Below are 24,485 nucleotides of genomic sequence, written 5' to 3' on the forward strand. Positions count from 1 at the left end.
ATGGGGAAGAGGAGAAACCAAAAACTGCTAGGCCACAAGCAGAACTTTAAAAGCCTTCAGTGGGCTCCTTGTGTTATAGCTGAGCAAGCCAGGGAGAATTAATCGAGTAAACAGTCTCCCGTCACAGCCTCTGCTTCAGTTCCTGTCCTGACTTCCCTTCGTGATGGACATGGAAGGGTAAGATGAAATACACCTGTTGTTCTTCCCTAAATTACTTTTGGCACGGTGTTGGTCACAGTGGTGGAAAGTGAACTCCGGCACTGCTCTGCCTCCTGAGGGTGACAGGATGCCCCTCTCTTGTTTTGCCCAAATGTTTCAGTTCTGCTCCTCAGCCCTCAGGTATGAACTGAAGAGTGATAATTTGAGCACTCAGCACACTGTAGGCACTCAGCTATGTAGGACTGCCTGGGACAAGGGCACGGTAGAAACTTAGGAGAACCCAAGCCTGTCTGTCTTCTACCCAGGCAGGGGAAGCACCTATTTTAGCAGTAGGAAGTTCTGATATTCTTCTGGGAAAGGCCTCCTGAATCCTATCACCTCATACCCTATGGCCCTGTCAGGGCCACTGTCCCCTCCCAGTGTGGCAGTCTCTAATCTTGCCAAATGATTCTCCTGCTCTTTGTCAAGTCCTTGGGTTGCTTCCTTCCTAACCCCACGGCACAATGAAGAACTCAAGGCTTTGAGAAGTATCTCCTTGACCTATTTGCTGAGTGACCTTGACTATGACACTTCCTCTAGGTTGCAGCAGCTTGGTGAGCCACCTCACCCCCATTTGAGTGTGTGTGTGTGTGTGTGTGTGTGTGTGTGTGTGTGTGTGTGTGTAACTGGATTAAGTCAGGAATGGCAGGTATGTGTAAATGTTTAACTCTGGCCATAGCGGACATCATTAATTCATGGTGGCACACTTAATCTGTTTAACTCAGATTAAATCTCAATCCTTAGCTCCAGAGATTAGAAATAACACACAAATTATAGGATGTTTGCCTGGTACTCTGGGGACTGGATGGGCCGAGCTGGCAGGGATCTGCAGTGGAATAACCAGAGATTGGGATAGAGAAGGTTGGGAGACAAGACTGAGGGATTTTTGTTATTGGTGGGGTTTTTTGTTTGTTTGTTTTGTTTTGTTTTGTTTTTGGTTTTGAGTTCTCAAGACAGGGTTTTTCTATATAGCAGCTCTGGCTGTCCCTGAACTTGCTTTGTAGACCAAGATGGCCTCAAACTCACAGAGATCCGGCTGCCTTTGCCTCCTGCATGCTTGGATTAAAGGTGTGGGCCGGGGCCGCGGCCGCCGCCGCTGCCGCCACCACCACCACTACCACCTAAGACTGAGGAATTTTGTTCGCCTCCCTTCCTATGAATATGTGCAGGGGAAGGAAAGGGAATCAAAGAAGCCCGAAGAGTTCCGAGGGATGGGAGAAGAGACAAAAAGAGGGAAAGAAACCTGTGACTTGGATGGTCATAGATAAGACCAATCCTCACACCCAGGGTGTAGATAACCATTATGAGGCCCAGGGACGGACAGGTGCCTTTTCAGAGTGACGCAGCAGCCCTGAAACAAGAGCTCTGGGCCTCTAGCAGGGAGCAGGAGCAGTTTCTGGACTGGAACTTATCCAGAGAATGAACCTAAGTCTAGGTAGGTGTCAGTGTGTGCCCCCTCCCCTGTGTTCACATTTAAAGATGGAGAGAATGTTACTGGCAGGATCAGGATGCTACACAGTAGTCCCCCCCACCCCCACGCCACTTGCTGAGGTCCCTGTGTGGCGTCTCAGCTTCTGAATCTGTGTGATGTTTTTCAGAGGGAGTGGGAAGAGACAGAAAGGAGGAGGGGAAAGCCCAAAACTGAGAGCTGAGAGGAAGGAAAGGAAGAGAAACAGAGGGTTGAGGGAGAAACAGAAGGCAGGGATTGGGGCGGGGGAGCTGAGGGAAGAGATGGGAGGGAGGCTGTCACTGTTCTTGCTTCCTCTCAGAGGCATAAAGAGAGGAGAGGCAGGATCAGAGGCAGACCAAAGGGTCCTGTCACGGCCCTCTTGTCCCCTCCCTGGTGTCCTCTGGCTGGGGAGGGGCATATACAAGTGGCAGCTGAGCCACTGCTGACCCCGCCTGCCAGTCACCGGCCAGAGTTATTTCTGGAATGTGGAAACTGGGTCAGAAAGGGGGAGGGAGATGGCAGTGCTGGCAATAGAGCTGGGAAGCTGCCAGCAGTGAGTGGTGGGTGTGCAGCTACATACCCCGCCTGCGCCACTCCAGAGCAGTTGGTTCTGCTGGGCGCTCACTGCCTCGATATCCACCCGGCACCCTCATCTTCCCACCTGCCTGCATCTGGTCTGCAAGCACATGTGCTCAGGGTGGAGACAAAGAGCTACATACACGCCTCTCAGTAACACAGGGGGCCAGGGTGGGAAGGAGGGGACCCTTCTGAGTAGGAGACAGTGACTGTGTGTCTGTGGCATACAAACAGAGTTGCCTGATTAAGGATGCCCCGTTTCAGCTGGGAGGTAATGGCACACACCTTTGATCCCAGCACTAGAGACTGTAAGTTCAAGGTCAGCCTGGTCTACAGAGTTTTCAGCATAGCCAGGACTACCTAGAGTAACCCTGCCTCAAAAAACAAGCAAAACAAAACGAAAAAGGATACCTAGTTTGTGCCTTCGGGGTTCAAATCACAATAAAGACATAATCAAATTATATAATTATTATGACAAACTTTTGGCAGATGGAAGTAAAAGACCTTATTCTAATCGTAGTAGAAACTACATCATGTGACTTGAGTAGCCGGGAGTGAAGGGTTGTGAGGAGCAGTGCCCTTTCCTAACTTAGCACAAAACTACCACACGGACCAGCTGCAGCTCTGGCCAGAGACCTGAAATTTTGGTGGCTTTGGTTTTCCTAGGTGGCAGGTGAGTTTACCTGCTGAGCAAGAGAGGAGCAGAGGGCAAACAGGAGCAGATATGTGGCAGTCACTGTGGGACCTACAGCGAAGGCAAATGGGAAAACTTGGGGTGCCAGTCTACCAAGGCATGCTTCCCTACAGGTGTGTGGGGGTGAGCGTTGATGGAGATGCACAGGCATGTACTTTGTGCAGGGGCATGTTGAATTAGGTGTACACATGGAAATGTCTGAGTACCAGTATATATGTGTCTTCAGATGTTTGTGTGTGTGCACACATTTATTCGTTTGTGTGAACATGCACATGTGGGTGGATGTGTATATGTTGGGTGTCATTTTCAGTCTTTACCTTATTTTTGAGAAACTCACCAATTTGGGGAGGCTGGCTGACTGGTGAGGGATCCACTGTCGTTGTCTCCTCGGGGCCAGGATTAAAGGCTGCGTGCTTTGAATGAGAATGGTCCTCATAGGCTCATGGATTTGCACGCTTACTTCCTAGCTGGTGAACTGTTAGTCATGGATTTGCACACTTACTTCCTAGCTGGTGAACTGTTAGTCATGGATTTGCACACTTACTTCCTAGCTGGTGAACTGTTAGAGGATTACAATTATTAGACGGTGTGCCTTGTTGGAGGAAGTGTGTCACTGGGGTTTCAAATGTGTTTGTCTGTCTGCACCCCTCTCTCTGCGTCTCTCTCTCTCTCTGACTGCTGCCTGAGGATCAGGATGTAAAGCTCTCAGCTACTTCTGCAGCACCATGCCTACCTTTGTGCCACCATGCTTCCAACCATGGTGATAATGGACTAAGCCTTAAAAACTGTAAATAAAACCCAATTAAATGTTTTCCTTTGTAGGAGTCATCTTGAGCCAGGTAGTGGTGGTGCACATTTTAAACCATGGTGATAATGGACTAAGCCTCAAAAACTGTAAATAAACCCAGTTAAATGTTTTCCTTTGTAGGAGTCATCTTGAGCCAGGTGGTGGTGGTGCACATCTTAAATGCCTGCACTTGGGAGGCAGAGAGAGGCAGGCAGGTCTCTGGGTTAGTTAGTTCATGAGTTCCAGGACAGTCAGGGCTATACAAAGAAACTCTGTCAAGACCACCCCCCTCCCCGAAAAAATGAGTCGCTTTGGTCATGGTGTCTTGTCACAGCAATAAAACACTAAGATAAGCATCTTACCACACCTGGCTTCCCCTCCCCCATGGTACTGGTGATCAACTTAGGACCTCATGCTCACACTGCTGGCACTTTGCCAACTGAGTCACCCTTCCAAACCCATTGTCATACTAGATAGATAAATGGCTAGAAGGATGGAGATACTGGGGCTGCGACTGAATCAATATCTCAGTTCTTCTTTGTAATCATGCCCTTAGCTATAGCTCACAAAAGCTCTGTGCCATCAGCTTTGGATTAGTGACTTGCTTTGATCAACTGGTTATTTGCAGATGTGAAACCAAGAGACTTGAAATGTGTTACAAAATGAGGTTGTCCTCCTATCCTTCCGTCACTGCCATGGGAAGAACATGGCCTCGTTGGGACACTGACTCCTGAACAGCCTTTGGACCCAGGGAGCCAAGCCAGCTGACCTGCAAGCTCATGAATCAGTACATATTGTTGCTCCCCACTGTTTGTTCTGCAGCAGCACTGAGGTGGTGCACAAAGTAGAGAGTGTGACTGCAGTAATAACCAAGATATATCACATCGGCTCTGGGACCAAGCAAGAGGAAATAACGAGCAAACTGTTAGAGGAGGCTTGAAAAAGATTCCTGGGTTCTGTGTGCATCAGACCTCTCCGTGAAATTCACCTACAGTGACTTAAGTGAGCAGATATACTTGGGCAAGAGCTGGCTCCTTTGGATGAGGACTTAAAAGAGAGAAGACCTCACAAAAGAAACAGCCAATCTGTCAGGAATACTTAGGGGAAATAGGAAGAGCCTAGAACTTGCTGAGTTGGAAAATAAATCTGTCAACTTCAGCCGCCAGCCAGTAGATCATTCCCAAATTAAGATATAGCCTGGGATAAAGATCAAACCAAAGTCACTGCCTGTTAAAATACCACACAGGCTGGGTGCAGTGGTTCAGGCCTTTAATCTCAGCATTCAGAGGCAGAGGCAGGCTGATCTCTGTGAGTTGAAGGCCAGTCTACTCTCTATAGAGAGTTTCAGGCTAGCCAGGGCTACATAATAAAGACCCTGTTTAAAAAAAAAAGGCATTTGCCATTCTCATAGAGAATGGGTTTGGTTCCTTAGTGTCCACATTGGGTAGCTCACAGCTGGCTGTAACTACAGTTCCAAGGGATCTGACATACTCACATACACTTCTAGCCATTATGTTTATCTGTATGCATGTACATATACAGAAAAGCAGGCACACACACATACACAGATACATAAATAAAAACATCTCGGGTGGTCAAAGGAGCCATCAGAAAGCTCAGTGGGTGGTCCCACAGAAGCTCGGTGTGCCCAAAGTAAGAATAATTAAATAGAGGCCTAATTCAAATATGGCTGTGGATATGACTTTGGCACAAACAGTTACATGGAATTAAACTGAATTAATTAAATTAAGTTAAATTAAATATGTTTGGGCTAGCCAATCCGCTTCAGCTAAAGTAGATGTACCCTCCTATTGTTTCTAGGAAGGAAGCAGGCTGAAGCCCAGTGTTCATATTCTCAGTGTAGGAAATTTTCAGGAATATTCACCTATCTCAAAGTATGTGCCTCAGGTTGACCAGAAGGATTTCACCCTGAGTCAGTAAGTCTCTGAATCCCTGTCTCTCCTTTCTGAACAGAGTATGAGTGGCAGTTAGCCTGTCCTTATTTTGCTAAGTTTTCATTGGGGAAGAGGGTGTTGTGCTACAGGGAGGATAACATGGGTAAGTTTAGATCACAGGTGCTGAGGGGCTACAACCAGATCGGGCACAAATCACGGATCTCGACACTGTGGCTGCATGAAGCATTTATGAGACCTTGGGTAGGATGTGTTTTCCATGAGAGAGGCATGGATTCACATGAGGAACAGAGCAGACTGAACTATTACCACCAATCCTTCACCTCCTCTAAGTCCACACCCTTTGCCATAGGGACACGGTCTTCTCTACAGTAGTGAGGGGTCCTCACCCTTGCCTGAGCTCAGTTATGCAACTTGCTTTAGCCAGTGGCTGTTGCTGATGTGGGCCTTGGATGTGCTTGTATTGTAGTTAGGCTTGCTCTCTTGCCTTCTGCCCCCTTCATGAGATGAACACATCCTGCCTAGACCACTGATCTCTGGAGGACCTTTGGTCTCAGGAGAAGAATGAGAGCCTGACAAACTTGGCAATGTCCATTGTTGTGTCTATTCCACAGTATTAGTGAAGCAAGAGCTCAGCCGCCAAGGGGCCCACCTGGTTCTGGGGTGTACAACTCTCACGCATCTCTGATCCATTCACTCATGAGTAATGGGGGCTGGAGGAAACTGGTGAGTGAGGGTTTATCTGCAGTAAACTTCTGTGGACACTGTGTGTTCTTCCAAGCCCATCTCATTCATTAAGAACTTCTCAAGGGGCACGAGAATGTAGAGAGTATGATCCTTACCTGAGACTCCCATGGAACTGCAGCAGAGTGCTGGGACACCCTGGCAGAGCTCCCTGGATTCCAGATCCAAGAATCCCAAAGCTATAGAATGGCTGCCTCCACTCCAGCTGGGGGTCTTCTAAAGTGGGAAGCTGGTCTGCCTGCACGACAGCAGGTCTGGAAGGAAGGCACCAGCGGGGCGTTTCCATACTCCACGCTCCAACAGCCAACTGGGCTGCTTTGCCAACAGGTTAAATGTCATGGGGTGGGGGTGGGGCTGCAGCTGTCCTTAGAGGACTCTGTCCTAGGACAAACTGCCCAGCAAAAAGGCTAAGTGGGGATGAAGGACCACCAAATGGAGAAGCCGAGGCGAGTAGGAAGCAGCATTGCTCATGCCAAGAAAGAAGGTACCAGGAAGTCCCTTCCAGACAGGACAAAAGATCAGACTATGGCTTCAGTTGTTCAGAGTCCCGGAAGCAATAGAACCAGCAACAACAACAGTGAGCAAGATCCAGAGAAGACACCAGCCACGACACCTAGCTCCCACCAGGGTTTCCCAGCTATGGCAGGAGCCCGGTGCAGCCGCATGAGATTTGGGCAAATTGGTCTGAAGTTCTGACTAGACTGGATCCCTAATATCTAAAAACAAGCCTCTTCCTTCAGTTGTAAAAGTGGCCAGAGTGTAGGGATCTGCTGATGGACACCCAGTAGGTGGGATGGGACAGCTGCAGAGGATACAGGAGGTTAAGAGGGACCACTGTTTCTGCTCTGACACCTGAAAGACCAGTTCATTTAATCAGCACGTTGGTTACTGGGTACATCTGTGGGCCTCGGGTTCACTTAGTGACAGCACACAGCAGCTGAGCACCTGAAACAGCTATCCTTAGTTCAACCCCACTGCCCTGCTATCACACAGGGGCAGAGTTGAGGCAGAGAAGCAGCTGTGACAGTATTACCTATCACACCCCAGCAGATGGTGTTTAGTTAGGGTCTGTGCCTGGTGAGAGCAGGGCAGGTGTGCCTCCTACAGTCTTCAGGACCCCAGGACTCTCTAGGGTCTGCCTTAGAGATGGGAAATGGGGTCTAGGAAGAAGGGCTGGAAGAGACGACATTGAAGGTCGTCTCAACTATCCCAGACTTTGTACTGTGCTTCCCCTTGGTCTGACTTCCTGTAATTCTCATCTTTAGAGAAGTCCAAACAATCTGAGGAAGGCCAGGCCATCCTGACTGAATACAAAAGATGAACTCAGCCCCACCCCCCTGCGAAGGCTGAAGTGGATTTAACCCTTCCTTATGCTCTTCTTGCCTTTCCAGAAGGTGCCTGCCTTCCCTATAGCTCTGTCTGCACAGCTAATCCCAAGTGGTATTTTCCTTTTAGTAAACCTCACCTACCAGCAGGCGGCTGCTCTATGCAGAAAGCAGCCAGGGATTCCAGAGTTCCAGACCTCTCTATCATCTGCCCAGTGGACAGTCTGTTTCAGCCACCTGTTTAGGCTTCAAGGCCACCTTTGTTCTCCACCTTTTTTTTTTTTTTTTTGTGGTGACCTATGGGTTCCTCCCCAGCAACTCCTCAGGCTGCCCGTTGAACATTTCCCATGTTCTCCTTGTAAACAACAACAACAACAACAAAATGGAACAAAGTACTAATTCTTCCACATTGCTGTACTCACTCGGAAGCGTGCGGCTGTTGCTGAGGCTGCCGGTGCTGGGCGGTGGGGAGAGGGACTGCAGGGAGACACTGTCCTCCTCCTGCGAGCAGCCTGCCTGGATGGCTCGCAGGTAGCTGTGGCTGCGCGAGCGGAAGTAGCTAGGCAGTGGCAAATCAAGCGCCTCTGCCGCCGTGGACTCAGCTTCGCTGCAGGCCGACTCACACGCAGCCTCGTACTGGTCGCTCAGATCGGCCTCCCGGACCTGTCCAGACAGAGGCAAGCATCAGAGGCCAGCTTTGCCAGTCCTTGTTGGTCTACTCAGCTTCAGGGCTGGAGGTTTTTCTCTGCCTGACCCTTCCTGGCCTATCTCTCCTCCTTCCACCTCACTCAGTGCAGATAGGCTCCTAAGTAAACAGTCCCCTTACCTCCGTGGGCCTCAGTTTCCCCAGCTACAATGAATATTACAGGATGTTAACAAGATTAAATCTTTTTTTTTTTTTTTTGGCTTTTCGAGACAGGGTTTTTCTGTGGTTTTGGAGCCTGTCCTGGAACTAGCTCTTGTAGACCAGGCTGGTCTCGAACTCACAGAGATCCACCTGCCTCTGCCTCCCGAGTGCTGGGATTAAAGGCGTGCGCCACCACCGAAGATTAAATCTTGTTGTCTGTACTAATCTACAGAAAGAGTTTATGATTACACCTGAATTCAGTAGGAAAGAAGGCTGTGATCCATTAGTAATGTCTGCCTTGAATGTTAGAATGGGAGTGGTGGATATTTACCACTGTATGATCTACTAACTTCTATAAGCAAAAACACAGCAGCAACAACAACACCCCCCCCCAACCCAAACAAACCCTCAAGGGCTAGCAAAAGGAAGATATTGTCAAGGGTACCTGGTGAGGGAAGAGCCGAGCCAGCGCTCCAGCTACGTGTGTACGGAATAGTGATCTAGTGGATGCTGTGGAATGGGGAGAGGTTTGGAGAGGAGGCAGAGGTAGAGATGAGCTGAGGCAGTAGCTTGTGGAAGAATATAGTCCGGAATGAGGGTAGTGGCAGTGAGGATAACTGATGTCTGCCAGGACAATGGGGAAAATGGTTGCGGGTACATTTGCCATCTCAAATTTACTTCAGCCTCATGTACACAGTTCCTAAGCATCCCTCCAGAGATGATCACCCAGGATCCTGCAAATTGGAAGCTAGAGGTGTGGCACAGAGGGGCCTCACCACACATAACACTCTGAAGATTCTGGTAGGGCTTACTGACTCCAATTTCAGGCTATGTTGGTAGCTAGGGACCGTGCAGCATAAACTGAAGAGTCAGCTGGCCACCGATGGGCACCAGGTGAAGTCTGGGGACCCACAGCTAGAGGAGGAGGCACGGTGGACTGAGTATCCTGCGGAAGAAAGGTGGATCTGGGCTGGCGTAACCCAGTAGCCCTGTGCTCTCTAAGTTCTCTCCTTGTCTGCACGAAATGAAACGACTCGGGTAGTTAATGGCCTGTGAATCCTTTAGGTCAAATGCCTAGATCTCCTGTCACGCAATTTAAGATGTCTGGAAAGGTCTGAATCTGTGCTTTCCAATATGGTAGCTATGAGCCACATATGACTATGCCATTTAGGTTTAAATCAATTAGAATTGAATAAAGTTTGGTAGCCATCGTAGCCATATTTCATTGGGTCAAAAGCCACATGAACAAACATGGATTGTAGAACATTTGGCCACCACTGCAGGAAGTTTTCTTGGATAGTCTGCTAAGTTAAAATCAGGCCACTGGGCATACCGCAGATATACCTACAGAGGACATGAAAGCATCGGTTATCCTTCAGAGCTGCATTGCAAACTGAGGTATTTTGAGAGCCTCTGACTGCCCAGGGCAACAAGGTCTTGCTTTGGAACTCTGCCCTAATGGAAGAAGCTTGGAAAGCAGACAGGACTAGGTGAGAGCTGGCTGCCACTGCCCATCTCAGTCCTTGGGATGCAGAGGCAGGAGGATAAGGATTTTAAGAGCAGGTGGGCTACATTGGAAGGTTAAGGCCAGTCTGAGACATGAGACCCTGTTCAAAACATCAAAACCAAGATTACATGAGCTAACTCATCATCTGAGCAGGGTCAGAGTCGCTGGTCACATGTACCCGATAACTCGGGTGACTGTATGGAATGAACAAGTGTTTATAACTGTTTGCTCAGATGCTCCCAAACTGTTAGGAGCCATCAAGTAGTCTGTGTGAGGCTCTCTGAATGCTTCCTGTGTACAGGCTTTGTCGTGGGGCTTTGCATGTTAATGCCAGATGCTTGCCATACACCTATGAAAATCACAGGATGGAGGAATTGCCTGGCCTACAGGGCACCCCTTAAAGAGTAATATACTGGAGGCTGGAGAGATGGCTCAGTGGTTAAGTGCACTGGCCGTTCTTCCAGAGGACCTGGGTTCAATACACAGCACCCACATGGCAGATCACAACTGTCTTTAACTCCACTTCCAGGGGATCTCATATGATACCTTCATACCAATGCACATAAAATAAAGTTAAATAAGTTATTTTTAAAAAGTCTCCACATTCACTTCAACACCGCCACATCCTAAAAGGTCCTGCTGGGGCTCTGGAAAGGGGAAAACTAGGGGATCCTGGACCTGGCAGAGAACGCCTCACAGCCCCTAACTTGTCCAAACTAAAATCTTCCTGGCCCGACCCAGGCTTCAGGGGGAGGCAGAAGGCATTAGGGAGAAGCTCCATTGCCCTGTAGAGACTTCTTGTCTGCCCATAGAGCCTGGCTCATGCGTTCCCTGTTTTCAGGACAAACTAAGCCACAGTGAGGTGGCGATACAGGGAGTGGAGAGTCAGGACAGCGATGTGCACCTCAACTCCATCCTCACTGAGGATGCCTTTCTAACAGCAGCTCTGCTCGGACCTATCCAGCCTGAAGGCCTAAGATCCAGCCCTGCACTCTGATTTGGGGTACGAGAGTGGCAACATACTGACCTGTTGATCATGGCCAAACAGCTGGGGGATCAGGGAAGCCTGTCCAAAAACCTGCAGGAGAAAGAGGGTGTGGGTTACAGGAGGGCCAGGCCTGGTCTGGGCTTCTCAGACTCCTCCCTATCCAAGCTGGATTCTGGTTCAGAGAGGTTTTGCTTGGCTTCCTCGGGGATGGGAAGCTCACTTCTGGGGCTGGCATTACTGAGAATGTGCACTTTCTGTTCTTCCTGGTACCATGGGTGCACTGTCTGCCACTTTTCACCTGGGCAGGCAGCTCAGCCAGAGCACAGATCAGAGACAACACCCAGGCCCTTCCTTTTCTGGGCTGTATGCAACTTTGTGGCTACCTATGCAGCTTATGACATTCAACCTTTTAGGGGTGAAGTTTGGGGAGAGGAAAAAGTTAGAGGAGCCTGAATTAGAAGAGAACTTGGGCTGGACATGGAACAGTGGGTGAAGTCTGTGGGAACCCCCCAATATGGCAGATTCAGTTATCTTTCTGTATAAGTAAGGGTAAAGGTTTTCCAGGTATCTGGGCAGGCAGGGATGGAGAAAGAGTGTGTGAAGAATGGAACTATGGAGGAGGAGACACAGGGAGACCTAGGGAAAACGTAGTGAATGAGGGGATAAAAGGCAGGGACGCAGGGGAAGGAGGGAAGAAGGAGAAGGGGAGAGAGGGAGAGAGAGAAATGGGAGCGGGCAGACACAGGGAGACCGGGAGAGGAGAAAGCAGGTAACATGGGTGAGCCAGGGCATGCCATGCCTACTAAGAAAGCCTCTGCCTGGCTGAGTGCTGGGCGAGGTGATGGGGACCTACAGGGAACCAGACAGTATGTAAAGAGACCCCTGGTCTCACGAGGCAGAATGACATACAGGTTAGTAAACTAAGATAATTCCAGGCAATGACGCTGGACATCAGGGTCTGTGGACAGCACTGAGGACTACTATATGAAAGATGACCAGGAGAGGCCTCTCTGAGCAGGGGACATCTGAGCCAAGCCTGGGACATGGAGGAGGCAGCTGAACACAGCGCTCTGGACAGAGGGCAGCAGTGCGCCAAGCCGCCTGACCTCTTAGTCACCCCTACCTGGCTGATACAGCTGGAGTCATTGAGGCTGTCACTGATGGGGTTGTAGTCTTCTTCCCAGCTGGGGCACTTGGAAGGCAGCAGCATGTCCACTGAATCCAAACGGTCTAGACTCCTGGGTGACAGAGGGGGACAAGGCTCAGCCCATTTATTTCTAGCTTGGGGAACTGAGGCCAGAAGGGAGAAGACAATCCAAGATCATTCAGTGGCAGGGGAAGTGGAGGAGGCACCGCCAGCCTGGGCAAGGGGGTGGGGCTCCAAGCAAAGGGAGAACTCCCACCTTTGGGAGACCTAGTAAAATCTGTGGCAAGCAGGTGGCCCTTGTTATGCCCACTGTGGCCTCAAGGTGGCAGAACGTGCCTGCATTTGACTGTTTTAAGCTAGTGGCCAAGCTGCCTAGTACAAGTCTACAAAACTGAAACTCTGGGGCAATTCCAGAGACTAGACGAAGGTGGGAAGAGACCCTTAGCCTTGGTATTTACCTATAAATGCGCAAAAGGTTTCAACACCACTATGATGTCCGGATAAGGACCTGCCACCTACCCTGCAGGCCCAGACTGCCAATCTTTCTCCCATTATCTCACCCTGCCTTAGTCTAGAAACAACAAACGGCCTTGGTCAGTTTGGGGTCCTGACATGGGCTTGGCTAGACTCCAGCTTTCTGTAGAGAGCTCCTGGTGAAAAGCCACCTCATATTCCCATCTCATGGATCCCATTTATGGAATGGGAGTGACACACTGCTGGGGCTGGGATAAAGATTTCAGGGTGTGAATTTAAGTGCACCAGGGCAAGCATGGTAGCCAGCAAAGCCAAGGTCAACAGACGGCAACCATTGCTATGACTGATCCTTTCACCAAAGCCTGAGCTCTGCTCATGAAGTGTGGGTAAAGTACCCCTGGGGCAACTCCCTATGGGACTAAACTTATCCATGCATATGGTTCCTATGGCAGAGTTTACCTGAACCAATCACCCCAATTCTCACTATGAGCAGAGCTTAACTGTAGATGAGACTGTTTGGGAACAAGTGTTAGCAAGCAGGGCCAGCCAAAGCACGAAGAAGCCCTTACAGGGGAGGTGTTCACCTGAGGCTGAGAAGCAGACTCCGCCTGCAGGGCTGGGTTCTCCTAGGGTGGCAAAAGAGGAGGAAGGCCAGGCTCCCAAGAGACACTGTGTACAAGTGAGAGGTTCACCTAGGGGACACAGCTGGTCTGAGATCAGCTTTCAAGTTCTGAGGCCTTCCTCAGGGAAATATTGTCAGGCCAGGGTTCCCACTAAGGGGGATGGCTCAGGCTCCCAAGGGGCGTGGCATACGCGAAGGGGCGGGCCTCCATCAGGGCTATTGTTCTAGACCCCGGAAGGGTTGCAGCTCACCTGCGTGGGTTGCTCTGCTCTCCCAGAGACTGCTGCGTGGCCCTCAGGTAGCTCTGCCGCCGAGCTGCAGTCTTGGGTGAAGGCTTGGGGCTACCAGCCCCAGACTCATCACTGTCTTCATCGCCCATGGCCTTAATGTAGCTGCCACTGCGCATGCGCCGACAAGGGATGGGCCCCTCCGCTGAGCTCTCCACCTCTCGAGGGGACAGCAGCGCGGTGCTCCACTCTCCACCCCCGCCAGGCACCTGGAATATCCAGGGACAGGACTCAGAGGGAATGCAGCAGTCAGTCTGGCTTCCAGACTCAGAAAATGGGTCCTCATGGACCCGGTTCCACTTTGGCAACTTGAACCTGTGCTAGCTTTCTTGTCCTTGATCACCCAGCATCAGGAAGGCCTGAATCAGGAAGACTGCCTGGGCTCTAGACTCTGCAAATCCTTTCCCGCTTTCATTTCAAACTGGGTTTGTCCCACTCCAGAGATCATAATGGCCTCGCGGCAGCTATGCTTACAGGCACCCCCTGTGTCCCATCTCTTCACTTGTGCCACTCCAGGGGGTGGAACAGGAACCTGTGGTGAGAACGCCAGACCCAGTGGAGGGAAGTCACCCACAGAGAGAGACCCCAAGACCTGGAGTCAGAGACCCTAGGACAGCAACACAAGTGTGAAGTCAATCAACATTCTTTCTTCTAGATGGGGAAACTGAGGTAGAGAGCCTGCTAGCGGTAAACTGGAAAACGGCTCAGTTTCCAGTGAGAAACCCCCATCCACAGAACAGGGCTGTGATAAAGGTACAGTTCACAGCTTGCAGGGCATCTCTGGTCACTCTGTTCCCAGTGGCTTTGCGGGGACTCCACTGCCTTTCCATGGCCATCACTGTCAGCTGCTCTGGGGTGGGGTGTGCAGTCTCCATACACTCTCTGGTCCCTTGACTCACACCGTTGGCTACATGGTCACTTTGGGTACATCCTGGCATTTACATGCTTAAGAAGCTCGAGCCTTGTCCTATGTATGCATCTAATACGCTCAGCAGAACGGGCCTGGCCTGGTCTCTGGGTCCTCAGCAAACACTCCCAGCAGGTTTCACACCTCCTCAAGGACACACCCCTCCAATGTGCACCTAGAGATGACTCACATGGCACACCCTGCTCACACTCACACCAGCAACCACTGCACTTGGACACACATGTCATAAGACTGCCACCACACACAGGGTTCACAGGGTTCTGCACACAGCAGGCCCTTTACCAGGGATTCAAATGCACACTCCCTGATCAGCATGACCCGATGGTAGCACATCCTTATTGTACCCTTGACCATTTCCTAGGGGTTCTCTCAGCGTTCTCACAAACCCCAGCTGACCATCTAGCCAGCTGGTCATCAGGACCCATGAATTCTCCCTCCTGAATCACTAGCTGGTCCACCCCGCATTCACACCATCCCCGGAGAATGGGGTCCTGAGCATCCCTGCTCAGAACTGTGGCCAACCCACCTGCTCACTCTCAACCAGAAGGCAGCACAAGCCCAGGCCCAGAGTCCTCTCCTTGTGTCTTGGAAGCATTTCCCACATTGGACCCAATATGACTAAAGAAGCAGACTGACAGCCACAAACCCCCTATATACGTTTAACAGGCTGCCTAGATTTCAATTTCTTCCTACTGCAAAAGCTTACTCCTCCCCCATAGTCTCACTGTCCCTGGAGTTTTATATAGAATGACAAGAACTTGGGCCTTGTCACACCTTGGAGTTCATCTTTTCATAATGCATTTGATGTGACTTCTTCATGCCAGCCAGGTCTGTGCTTGCACACCCTGGGGACAAAGTGCTCACTACTTATAAGATCAGCTCCCTCCACATGTGTCTGTACCTGTCACGTCTACCACTGGGCTCTGTCTACACACCCCGCCACGCAGAACCCTGCCCCACCCCACCATGGAACAGCAATGCCAAAATCAGACCTTTGGCTGCTCTCAGGCCATGAGGTTTCACTGCGTGAGCTCCTCAGTAATTCCCTTATGTGAAAAGGGCAAGACTCACCCACCCCAGGTGTCAGGCCTCTGGGCTGGTGGCCCTAGGCTGCCCCTCACCCACACTGACCCCCATCTGTTTCTGGTCCTCAGGACTGTTGCGTACTTATTCCTAGCTATGTGGCCCATCTACCCTTTCTGAGCACTTCCTCCCTACCAGACTCTGTCCTGGGCTTGGGTAACACATGGGTGCATCAGATGTGTCCTCAAGAAGTATCCAGTCTCACAGCATGGCAGGAAGCTGACCATTAGAATGCCGTGTGTGTGTGTATGTGTGTGTGTGTGTGTGTGTGTGTGTGTATGTGATGGTATAGCTTCTAGATCTGTCACCTAAAGGACAGGGGCATACTTTAGTCTCTTTGGGGCTGGGCTCCCAAGGGCCTACTTAATTCACCTGTTGAGAACACTCGAGCACAGGGGATTCTCTCATTAACAGCCCCTCCAACCTCTGACCGCACAGCTGAGCAAAGCAGTGCACAGCATGAAGCAACCTCACCAGTGAATCGGGCTCCAGCTAGGACTCCAAGTCACAGCCGCCTGCCCCATCATTCCCCTGCCTGCCCCATCCTAACCTATTAACCCCACCCTCACCCTACCTGCCCCACCCTCACCCTACCTGCCCCACCCTCACCCTACCTGCCCCACCCTGACCCTACCTGCAGGTAATGGTAGGCCAGGCCCTGGTGGCAGGACTTGGACTTTAGTAGGCTCTTATCCAAGGTGGCTGAGGTCTTCTGGCAGACCTCATGGGCATGGCTGAGGGTTAGAGTGGACCAGGAGCCACGTTTGACATAGTTGGTGTCGGTGCCCACTCCGAGGCTGGGGCAGGTGGCAGGGGGAACAGGCGGGGGTGGCGGGGCGGTCAGCTCGGTGGCAGTGTTCTTGGTGGTTTTGAGCATGTGTCCACTGATGGTGTTGTAGGCGTGCATGAAGTAGCGGGGCTGGGTGCGTTCCGGCTGGCGGCCTAGAGTCATCAGGCCTGAGGCCGGGCCACTGCGGAAGGCACCGCCCTCACCGTCCAAGTTGTCATCTGAACTCCACCAGCCTGAGATGTTGGAGCGGCTTCGCCGTTTGGGCTCCCCAGCCTTGGCCCGTTCCTTGCTTTTGGCCCTCCGGCCTTTCCCGTCCTCCAGGCCACCTTTCTTGTTGCCATTGCCACCCACCTTGCCGGTGGTGCCCTCCATCGAGGGTGCTTTAGTGAAGAAGAGCCTCTGGACAGAGTGGACCAGGTGGCGAATGCGGCCCGGACTCTCGCCCCGGGCCTTGGCCTCACCCCGGGGGAACTGAAGGGTGCTGAAACCATCCCGATGGATAGGCAGCTGCTTCTCAAACTGGTCCAGCAGGTTGGCAGGCAGTCGGTTGATCTTAGTAGCCTGGGCATGGCTAGGGAACGGGCTCTCCTCGGGCACCTCAAAGTGAGAGTTGTAGTGGATTCGGGGGAAGGTGCTGCTTGGTGGAGGCAGCTGGTTGTTGAGAGGGAAGAGGCCATCTCCAGGCAGTGTGTTTTGCCCAGGGAAGCGGGCCTCCCGGGCAAAGGCCTCTGTCGGCGACAGCAGGTAGGGGTTGCGGTCAGGCCCGGCAAAGAGGGGCTCGTGGGGTGGGTCCAGGCTGTCAGACAGATGGCGGGGGCGGCTGTCACCGAGGCCTTTCATGATCCCAGCCCGTGGGGCAGGGGCCGTTGCCCTAGTGGGGTGCCCGGGTCACCTGTCCCAGGCAGCAGCTGTTCTGGGGAGAAAAGACAGAGTGGTCAGCTGGTCAACTGGACTGGACTAGATAGGGCAGGGAGCAGGACGAGGAGGGCCTGAGGATGGCTGAAGGCAAGAAGTCTGCCCTTGCCATCACGGGGTCAAGGATAAGAGCTGACATCGAGGCTCGCTGTCCTCCGTATGACTGCTGCTGCACACGCATCAACACTGGACAGGGGTCCTCGGCCAGAGGGGACAGCAGAGTTTCCATGTGCTCAAGGCGACAGCGGTAGCCAGCCAAATGTTAAGCAAAGCACACTCTCCTCTCGGTGCTGAACAGAAAGGTGTTCGTGGGAACCTGGAAAGCCAAGTTCTGACCCCCAGTTTTTGGGCTCCTCCCACTTACACAGCAGAACGTGGGCAAGGAGCTACCTACTCCCATGTTCTTCAAGTCCCCGACTGCCTCACCATGAGGTGCCATACACGGACACCCATCCAAAGCGCTCCACCCCATCCCCAACAGCCACCCTTAAGCCTAAGGAGGGTTTCTAGGGAGTATCCCACAATGCCTTGGAAGCAGGTGTGAGTCATCTAGACAGGAACTCTCAGGGTCTGTGAGGCACTTCCTCTGGTCTCCTCGGCACTCCCTGTCTTAGGCCCTTTCCAGGCCCAGAGAGGCTTCCCGAGAACAGGGCTACTCAGGGTCTACCTTACCTGTGACCAAAGACAGTGCTGTCCAGATCTACTTTAGCAGAGGGATCTTCATGCCCTGTAAACTCTTTGTCCCTCCCCAGATGTGACCTCTGGGCTGGATGCTGGGACCACTGACATCAGAGAGGCCAATAAGCTCACAGGCCCACCCATCTTTGCTACCTAGGATGATACAGTGGTGGCCTACTCTCACTGTGGCTTTGAGACACATTTCCCTCACACACAGTGATGACGAGCATCTGTCACGGTGACTCTGAGCCGTTCCTCTGCTTCCTTTGCAGAAACGTCTACTGACGTCCTCTGAGTACCACTGAGCTGTCTGTCAGTCTTGTGCCTTCTAGACCTTAAGCCCTTATCAGATACGCGGCTTGCAAATACAATCTCCCATTCTGTGGCTTTTTTTTCTTTTTGAGACCTATTTATTTTTGTTTTATGTATACGAGTGTTTTCCTGCATGTATGTCTGTGTACCATATGCATGCCTGGTGCCCAAAGAGCCCAGAAGAGGGCATTGGATTCTCTGGAACTAGAGCTACAAATGGTTTTGAGCCACTAAGTGGGTTCTGGGAATCAAACCCAGGTCTCCTAGGTTGTCCCTTCCACCCCCTCCCCCAGACAGGGTTTCTCTGTGTAACAGCTCTGGTTGTCCTGTCACTCTGTAGACCAGGCTGGTCTCGAACTCAGAGATCCGCCTGCCTCTGCCTCCCAAGTGCTGGGATTAAAGGCGTGCGCCACCACCGCCCGGCCTCTCTCCTGGGTTTTTGGTGAGTTTTCCTCCTTTCCAGTTCTGATCAAGCTTTGCTAACACTGGTCTTCCTCCCCCAGCATGGCGGCTTGCTAGTGCTCATGACTTCCCGGAAGACAGGCCAGGTTCTCCCCACCCGAGCAGAGGAATGAGAAACCCTCATATCCCAGGCTCTTGAGTGCTGGGATCACAAGCACTCGCCACCATGCCTGGCTTCTCGCTGTGGCCATGGTGTGTTCTGGTGGCCCCATGTCCTTATGCACTGACTGCTTCAGCTCCAGCTGCCAAGAGCACCAGCTGCTGCAGTTCACAGCCAAGTTCCCACTACAAATCGCTCTAAGTCAGACGGAAATCCTTGCAGGGCTCCACTCTGTCCCCGGGGCCGCCTGAATCTAACAACTGCTCACCACCGAGATGCCCGTCTCTGTTCCAGACACCCCTCCAGGATCTTACTCAGCGCTCCCTGTGGGATCAACAGAGCCTCGACTGGGATTGCCCTGAGGTCCAACTCTTCCCTCAACCTGATTCTGTGTGCTGGCCTCTTCCAGAGCCTTTCTAGAGACTCCCAGGGAACACCCACACCACCGGGCCCATCGGTTTCCTGTGGACCCTGACGTAATCTCACATCAGTGTGTCCCTGGGGAAGGCCTGGCGTTGACCAAATCAGCTCCTGAGCCTGTCTCCTCCTCAGTGGCACCTAGAGGAAGCCTAGGTTATGAGATTACAAGGAGGGCTGGCTGTGTTATCAATCACACCACCGCCATTCCACACCCTCCACCCCGCCATTCACTGTGCTCCTGTGGACAGGCCACACCTCGTGGTCTAGGATGCTCCCAGTAAGGCGGAGTGTTGGCATACAGCTAAAAATGGATTTGAATCCTGGGTCCGCCTTTTCTTACTGTGACCTCAAGTTGACCTCCGCTCTCTAAAACAGCAGGGGTTTGAGTGCGGCTGGTCTGAGTGTCTGCTCAGAGTCTCTCAGTCAGGGCTCTGGGTTTGCCGCATGCCAGCCCCTCAGCAGCCCAGAGCCCAGGGGTGGCAGAGCTTCACTGTAGGGAGGTTTAAAATAGGCACCCGTGGTCTTGCAAGGGAGGCAGCTGGCTGCTGTGTGCCGCCTTTCTCAATGAGCTATACTTAGGCCCATCCGGGTGCCCATAATTGCCTCTCATTAATATAAGCCTCATTGCCTTCATGGAAACTCAGGGGAAGGAGACACTGCTGCCTTGGGGAGCCCTCTGGGCTCCGTGGTGCTTCCGTGGCTTCAGTCACCACCCGCTCCCAGCCACCAGCCACAGGATGGGCCCTCCCTGCCTTGCCATACCTCATCCTGGAGCCCACGGCATGGGGGAGCAACATGGGGATAAGGCCAGGGACAGAACCCAGCCTGACTCCTCCAGAAGCAAGTTACCTGAATCCATCATTCCCTCACCCAGAATGTTCTGTCGATCCCTCTTCCCTGCTCATGGCAAACCACACCCACACTGACTGGACCTCTAACCATTCAGCCATCCGTACTCTGCCCCTCTGGACTCTGGTGAAGCATGTATCTGCAGCCCCTAGAGGAGCTGGCTCCACAGGGAGGAGCTTAGCAAGGGGTGGGAAGTCCCAGTCTCTGCTGAGCCCTGACGGTAAGGCAGACAGGGAGGCAACCGGGGAATTAGGGTGTGATTGAGCGATGAGACGCTAGAAGTGAGCAGGGCTGAACCACCACACACTCCGGGGCATTCACAGCGGGCCATGGCGCACACAGTCCCGGGCTAGCTCTCTGGGAGGGAAGATGGTTCTCCCTGGCCGCCAGGGCTTTGGTGCTGCTGGTGTGGCGGTGTCCCTGGACATCTTCCCTCCACCTGCTCCCACATCTCCCCGCCGTCTGAGCCGAATCCAGGAACTGAATGAACGTTGCTTCTCCACACACTCCGTCATTGCTGATATCCTAGTGTACAAGGCCACCTGTAACTAACTAGTCCTTCCACGCTTTGGTCCTCAACCGACTGTGCCCTTTGAACTCCGGTCACCTAACTGCTTCTTCAGTGTCTTGCCCTGCATCTTGTCCGCCCCCATCTACATCGTCTGCTCCTCCCACCAGCTCGACTCAGAAACCAGGACATGCTGTTCTCCGCTCACTCCAGTGGGCTCAAGAGAAAATGTTTCCTCAAGAGTTGTGTCTTCACCATGTCCCCGGAGTCCTGCCTTTTCACCATGTCCCTGGAGGCCTGCCTTTTCACCTACACAGCCCTGCCTGGCTCAACTGCCACTGCTTCAGACAGGCAAATCTTGGCCCAAAACAGTTATTTTATTTTATATGTCTGGGTGTTTTGTCTGAACGTATGTCTGTGCATCGTGTGTGTGTATGTGTGTGTGTGTGTTTTGCTTGTGGAGGCCAGATAAGGGAACAGGATCCCCTGGAACTGTAGTTGCAGACAGTTCTGAACTTCTGTATGGGTGCTAGGAATTGAAACCAGGTCCTTTGAGAGAGTAGCTAATGCTCTTAACCACTGAGCCATCTCTCCACCTATATATTTTTTAAGCCCAGGTCTCGTCTATGCAGTCCAGGCTGACCTTGAACTCACAGGAGTTTTACCACATCCTCTTTAGCACTGGAGTCAGGCATGAGCCACCCGGCCAGGCTTCCGATCCCTTCCAAGACTCCTTGGACCTCAGACAGATTGCCAGTTTGCCTGCCTTCTGGTCTCATTCCTGCCTTCCCCAAGGGCTCTTCATTCTAGCCCCGGGTGTGGGTAATTTGATTTCTTCCCCCTTTCCCTGCCTGGTCCTGTCTGAAATGCTCTGCCTATCTGCTACAAGATCTTCCTTGACTTCCCTTCAAGGCCAGGTCCCCAGGCCACCTGCACAGACAGACCACCCCTAACCACACCATCCAGAGCCCCTCTCGGCTGTGCCACCAGATACATCATTCCTATGCTGGAACACCAGTGTCACTGTCCTTTCTGTGTCACTAGCCCTCTGCCTAGAGCCTGGAGACAGCAGGTAAGGGGGCTGAGGTGAAAGAATGGCAGGAAGTCTTGGGACATGAATCAGGAACCCAGGCAGATTGTGGTAGGGAGTCCCTGCTGCATAGCGAATGCTGCGCTGTGGGTGTTCTTTAGTCGCTGGTACCAACTTTCTGGTCAAACATACCTGTGTGACCCCACCTCCTATCACATTCTCCTGGGTGTCCCATGTCACTAACAGGATATTGTGGCAGTGACACTATCTGGCCTCTCCAACCAGGTTGGGAAAGGCAAGGCGGCATCTGCTTTAGCCTTTTGGCAAGCTGGCTGACTGTTGAGTCCCGAGCCAGTCTGGTAGGAGCTGAGACCTGCCAAAGTGACATGATGCAGCTCTCAGAGGGACCCAGGCAAGAGCCAGGCTGCAAGGCTACTCCTGACCTTCAGAATCTGTCTGCCATCATACAGGTTTACTGTATTGCCGACTCTGAAATGGCCTGTCACGCAGACACTTATGTTACAGGAGGAAACAGCTCTGGTGGCTCAAGTCCCAAGCTAGGAGGAGGGCAGCTGGGTGTGGCTTCTAGGCCTGCATTTGCTATTGCCCAAAGAAGTGGGATCCCAGGCTCCAACTCCCTTCTCACGGCTACGTGATCCAGACTAGTGCCATGTCCCACGTGTTTCCTGCTGAGTCTGTGTCCATAGCAACTGTCTGAAAAGTGTGACATTCAATCAACCAGTTGTTTGGTGGACAAGACTGAGGGAAGGGCTGCTAGGATGCATGGCTCTCGGTGTCTCCGGAGAAGGCCCTGGCCTCTCTGAGACAGTCAGAGGGACTCCTGGCTTTCCTGGGAGTGGGCTCTGTGCAATGGCCCAGGACGTGGATACTGGGTCCCTGGGATGAGAGGCTTGGTGCCAGCAGGGCCCTAGTGTGACCGAATCCCATCCAACTTTGCCTGGTCTCCGGTGAGATGTTAGAGGTCATGGGGGTGGGCATGCTTAGGCCCCATCTTTTCATAGATGACTAAAAGACAAGGAGATAGCAGTAGGAACTGTAAGCCCCTACATACACTGAACACAGGCACAGCGAGGCAACATGAGACATCCTTGGGAAACTCTAGATAGAATTGCTTTACTTGGTTCCTCTAAATGGATCTCAGGTCTCTTCTCACTCTCTGGCTTAACTCCAGCCTCCTCATGCTGACTCAGTCACTAATCTCATTAGCATTTCTCCAGTGCCCTAACCTTCCTGGCCACAGGACCTTTATCCATACAATACTGCGGTTTCCCTCTCAGCTCTTCTCATACTGGGCTGCTAGTACTGCCTCAAGTTCCCATTCAAGCATCACCTCCTCAGAGACCTTGGCTGACTGACAGCTAGGAAGGATGCTCTACTCCGTCCTGTCCTCTCTCTCTCTCCAGCCTTAATGATTTCCAAACACTCAAAACACTCCCCAGGTACCTCTGGTTATTCTTCAAAGTGGCTTATGTTTTTGGTGTTTCTCTCTCATGCAACGAAAGGGAAGGGAACACACCTGAGTCATTTTCTGTGTCGTCTCTGGAGCTGAGCACAAAGTAAGCCTAGGACAGGATACAGTGAAGAGCTGCTAAAAGCATGAGGAATTCAGATGGGGTAGAGCTCCAGGGAACGGGCTGTGGGGAGAGCTGGGCTGCTCACTGGGAGAGAGGAGGAGTTAAAGCCAAAATAATCCACCCTGGGGTGGATGCTCCTCAGCCTTTGGGAAGTGCTGGGGTTAGGAAGCTCAGAGGTCACCATGGAAACAGCTCTTGAGCTGAGCAGGGGCTCATCATTTTCCTTTCCCTGTCAGCCCTCAGTTGCCACAGTAAAGAAGTATTTGTTGTGCTTGTGGAGGCCATGACACTGGTGCTGGCTGACTTGCTGCAGGTCACCTCTCCTACCCCACTTTTCTGTTTGACAATGAAGGTGACGATCTCAGCCAAGATGAGCCTGTGTGGGCAGGGGGACAAAGGCACGCAAGAACAGGTTCTGAGTGCCATCCTACTGAGGTGTGGGTCTCACACAAGTACCTCTCAAGGCCACAGTCTCCTCACCTACCAGGTATGGACTCTTGCTGCATGGTGGAGCATTATTCTGCCATCAAAAGAGAAGGAGTCCCGACACTTAGCCACAGCGGGCACAGAGCCTGAGAAAAGTCAGGCACGCGACACATAATTTCCTGGGCCGAGCAAGCCTGGAGAACAAAAGGCAGCTTTGTGGCTGCCAGGGGCTGGGAAAGGGCACCGGGGATTGATGCCTTAATGGTTGTGAGGCTGGTAGGGGTTCAGGAGAAACTCTGGAATGCAGGTGCTGATGGCTGGTCTGCATTGGAAGTGTGCTCCAGGCCACCACTGTAGAGTGAAGCTGCTCGAAAGGATGGACTTGAAAATTCAGTGTCTGCCTGGGCTACGGTTAAGCGCAAAGCCAACCTGAACAGCTTAGTGAGACTCTGTCTTAAAATAGAAAGTTAAAAAGAAGGCTGTGATCAGTGCAGGTGAGACGGGCTGGAGCATGGCCCGATGGCAGTTGCTGCAGTCATGAGGACCAGAGTTCAGATCCCAGCACCCATGTAACAAGGTGGGCATCTTGGAAATGCATAAAGCTTCAACTCTAAAGGCTTTAACACTTTCTCTGGCCTACACACACACACACACACACACACACACACACACACACACACACACACACACATTGGTACATTTTATGTGTATCCTAGCTCAGGTTAAAAATATATCTCCCTAGCCGGGCGTTGGTGGCGCACGCCTTTAATCCCAGCACTCGGGAGGCAGAGGCAGGCGGATCTCTGTGAGTTCGAGACCAGCCTGGTCTA

General features: G+C 52.1%; 1 protein-coding gene across 5 annotated transcripts in view; it reads right to left on the reverse strand.

Moving 5' to 3' along the window:
- Positions 1–24,485, reverse strand: part of Dlgap4 (DLG associated protein 4) — a 148,772-nt gene that overhangs the window by 43,801 nt on the left and 80,486 nt on the right. For 4 of the 5 annotated variants that reach the window (XM_013352167.2, XM_013352166.2, XM_013352165.2 and 1 more), the window contains exons 3-7: positions 16,205–17,273; positions 13,524–13,768; positions 12,153–12,267; positions 11,069–11,119; positions 8,110–8,350 (exon numbers count right to left, since the gene is read on the reverse strand). In XM_013352167.2, the coding sequence (XP_013207621.1) occupies positions 8,110–8,350; positions 11,069–11,119; positions 12,153–12,267; positions 13,524–13,768; positions 16,205–17,200 (1,648 nt within the window). In that variant the 5' untranslated portion in view covers positions 17,201–17,273. The remainder of the gene's footprint in view (positions 1–8,109; positions 8,351–11,068; positions 11,120–12,152; positions 12,268–13,523; positions 13,769–16,204; positions 17,274–24,485) is intronic. The other variant, XM_026787208.1, reaches the window with a different exon arrangement.

Source organism: Microtus ochrogaster, linkage group LG8 (genome assembly GCF_000317375.1).
Source record: "Microtus ochrogaster isolate Prairie Vole_2 linkage group LG8, MicOch1.0, whole genome shotgun sequence".
NCBI lineage: Eukaryota > Metazoa > Chordata > Mammalia > Rodentia > Cricetidae > Microtus > Microtus ochrogaster.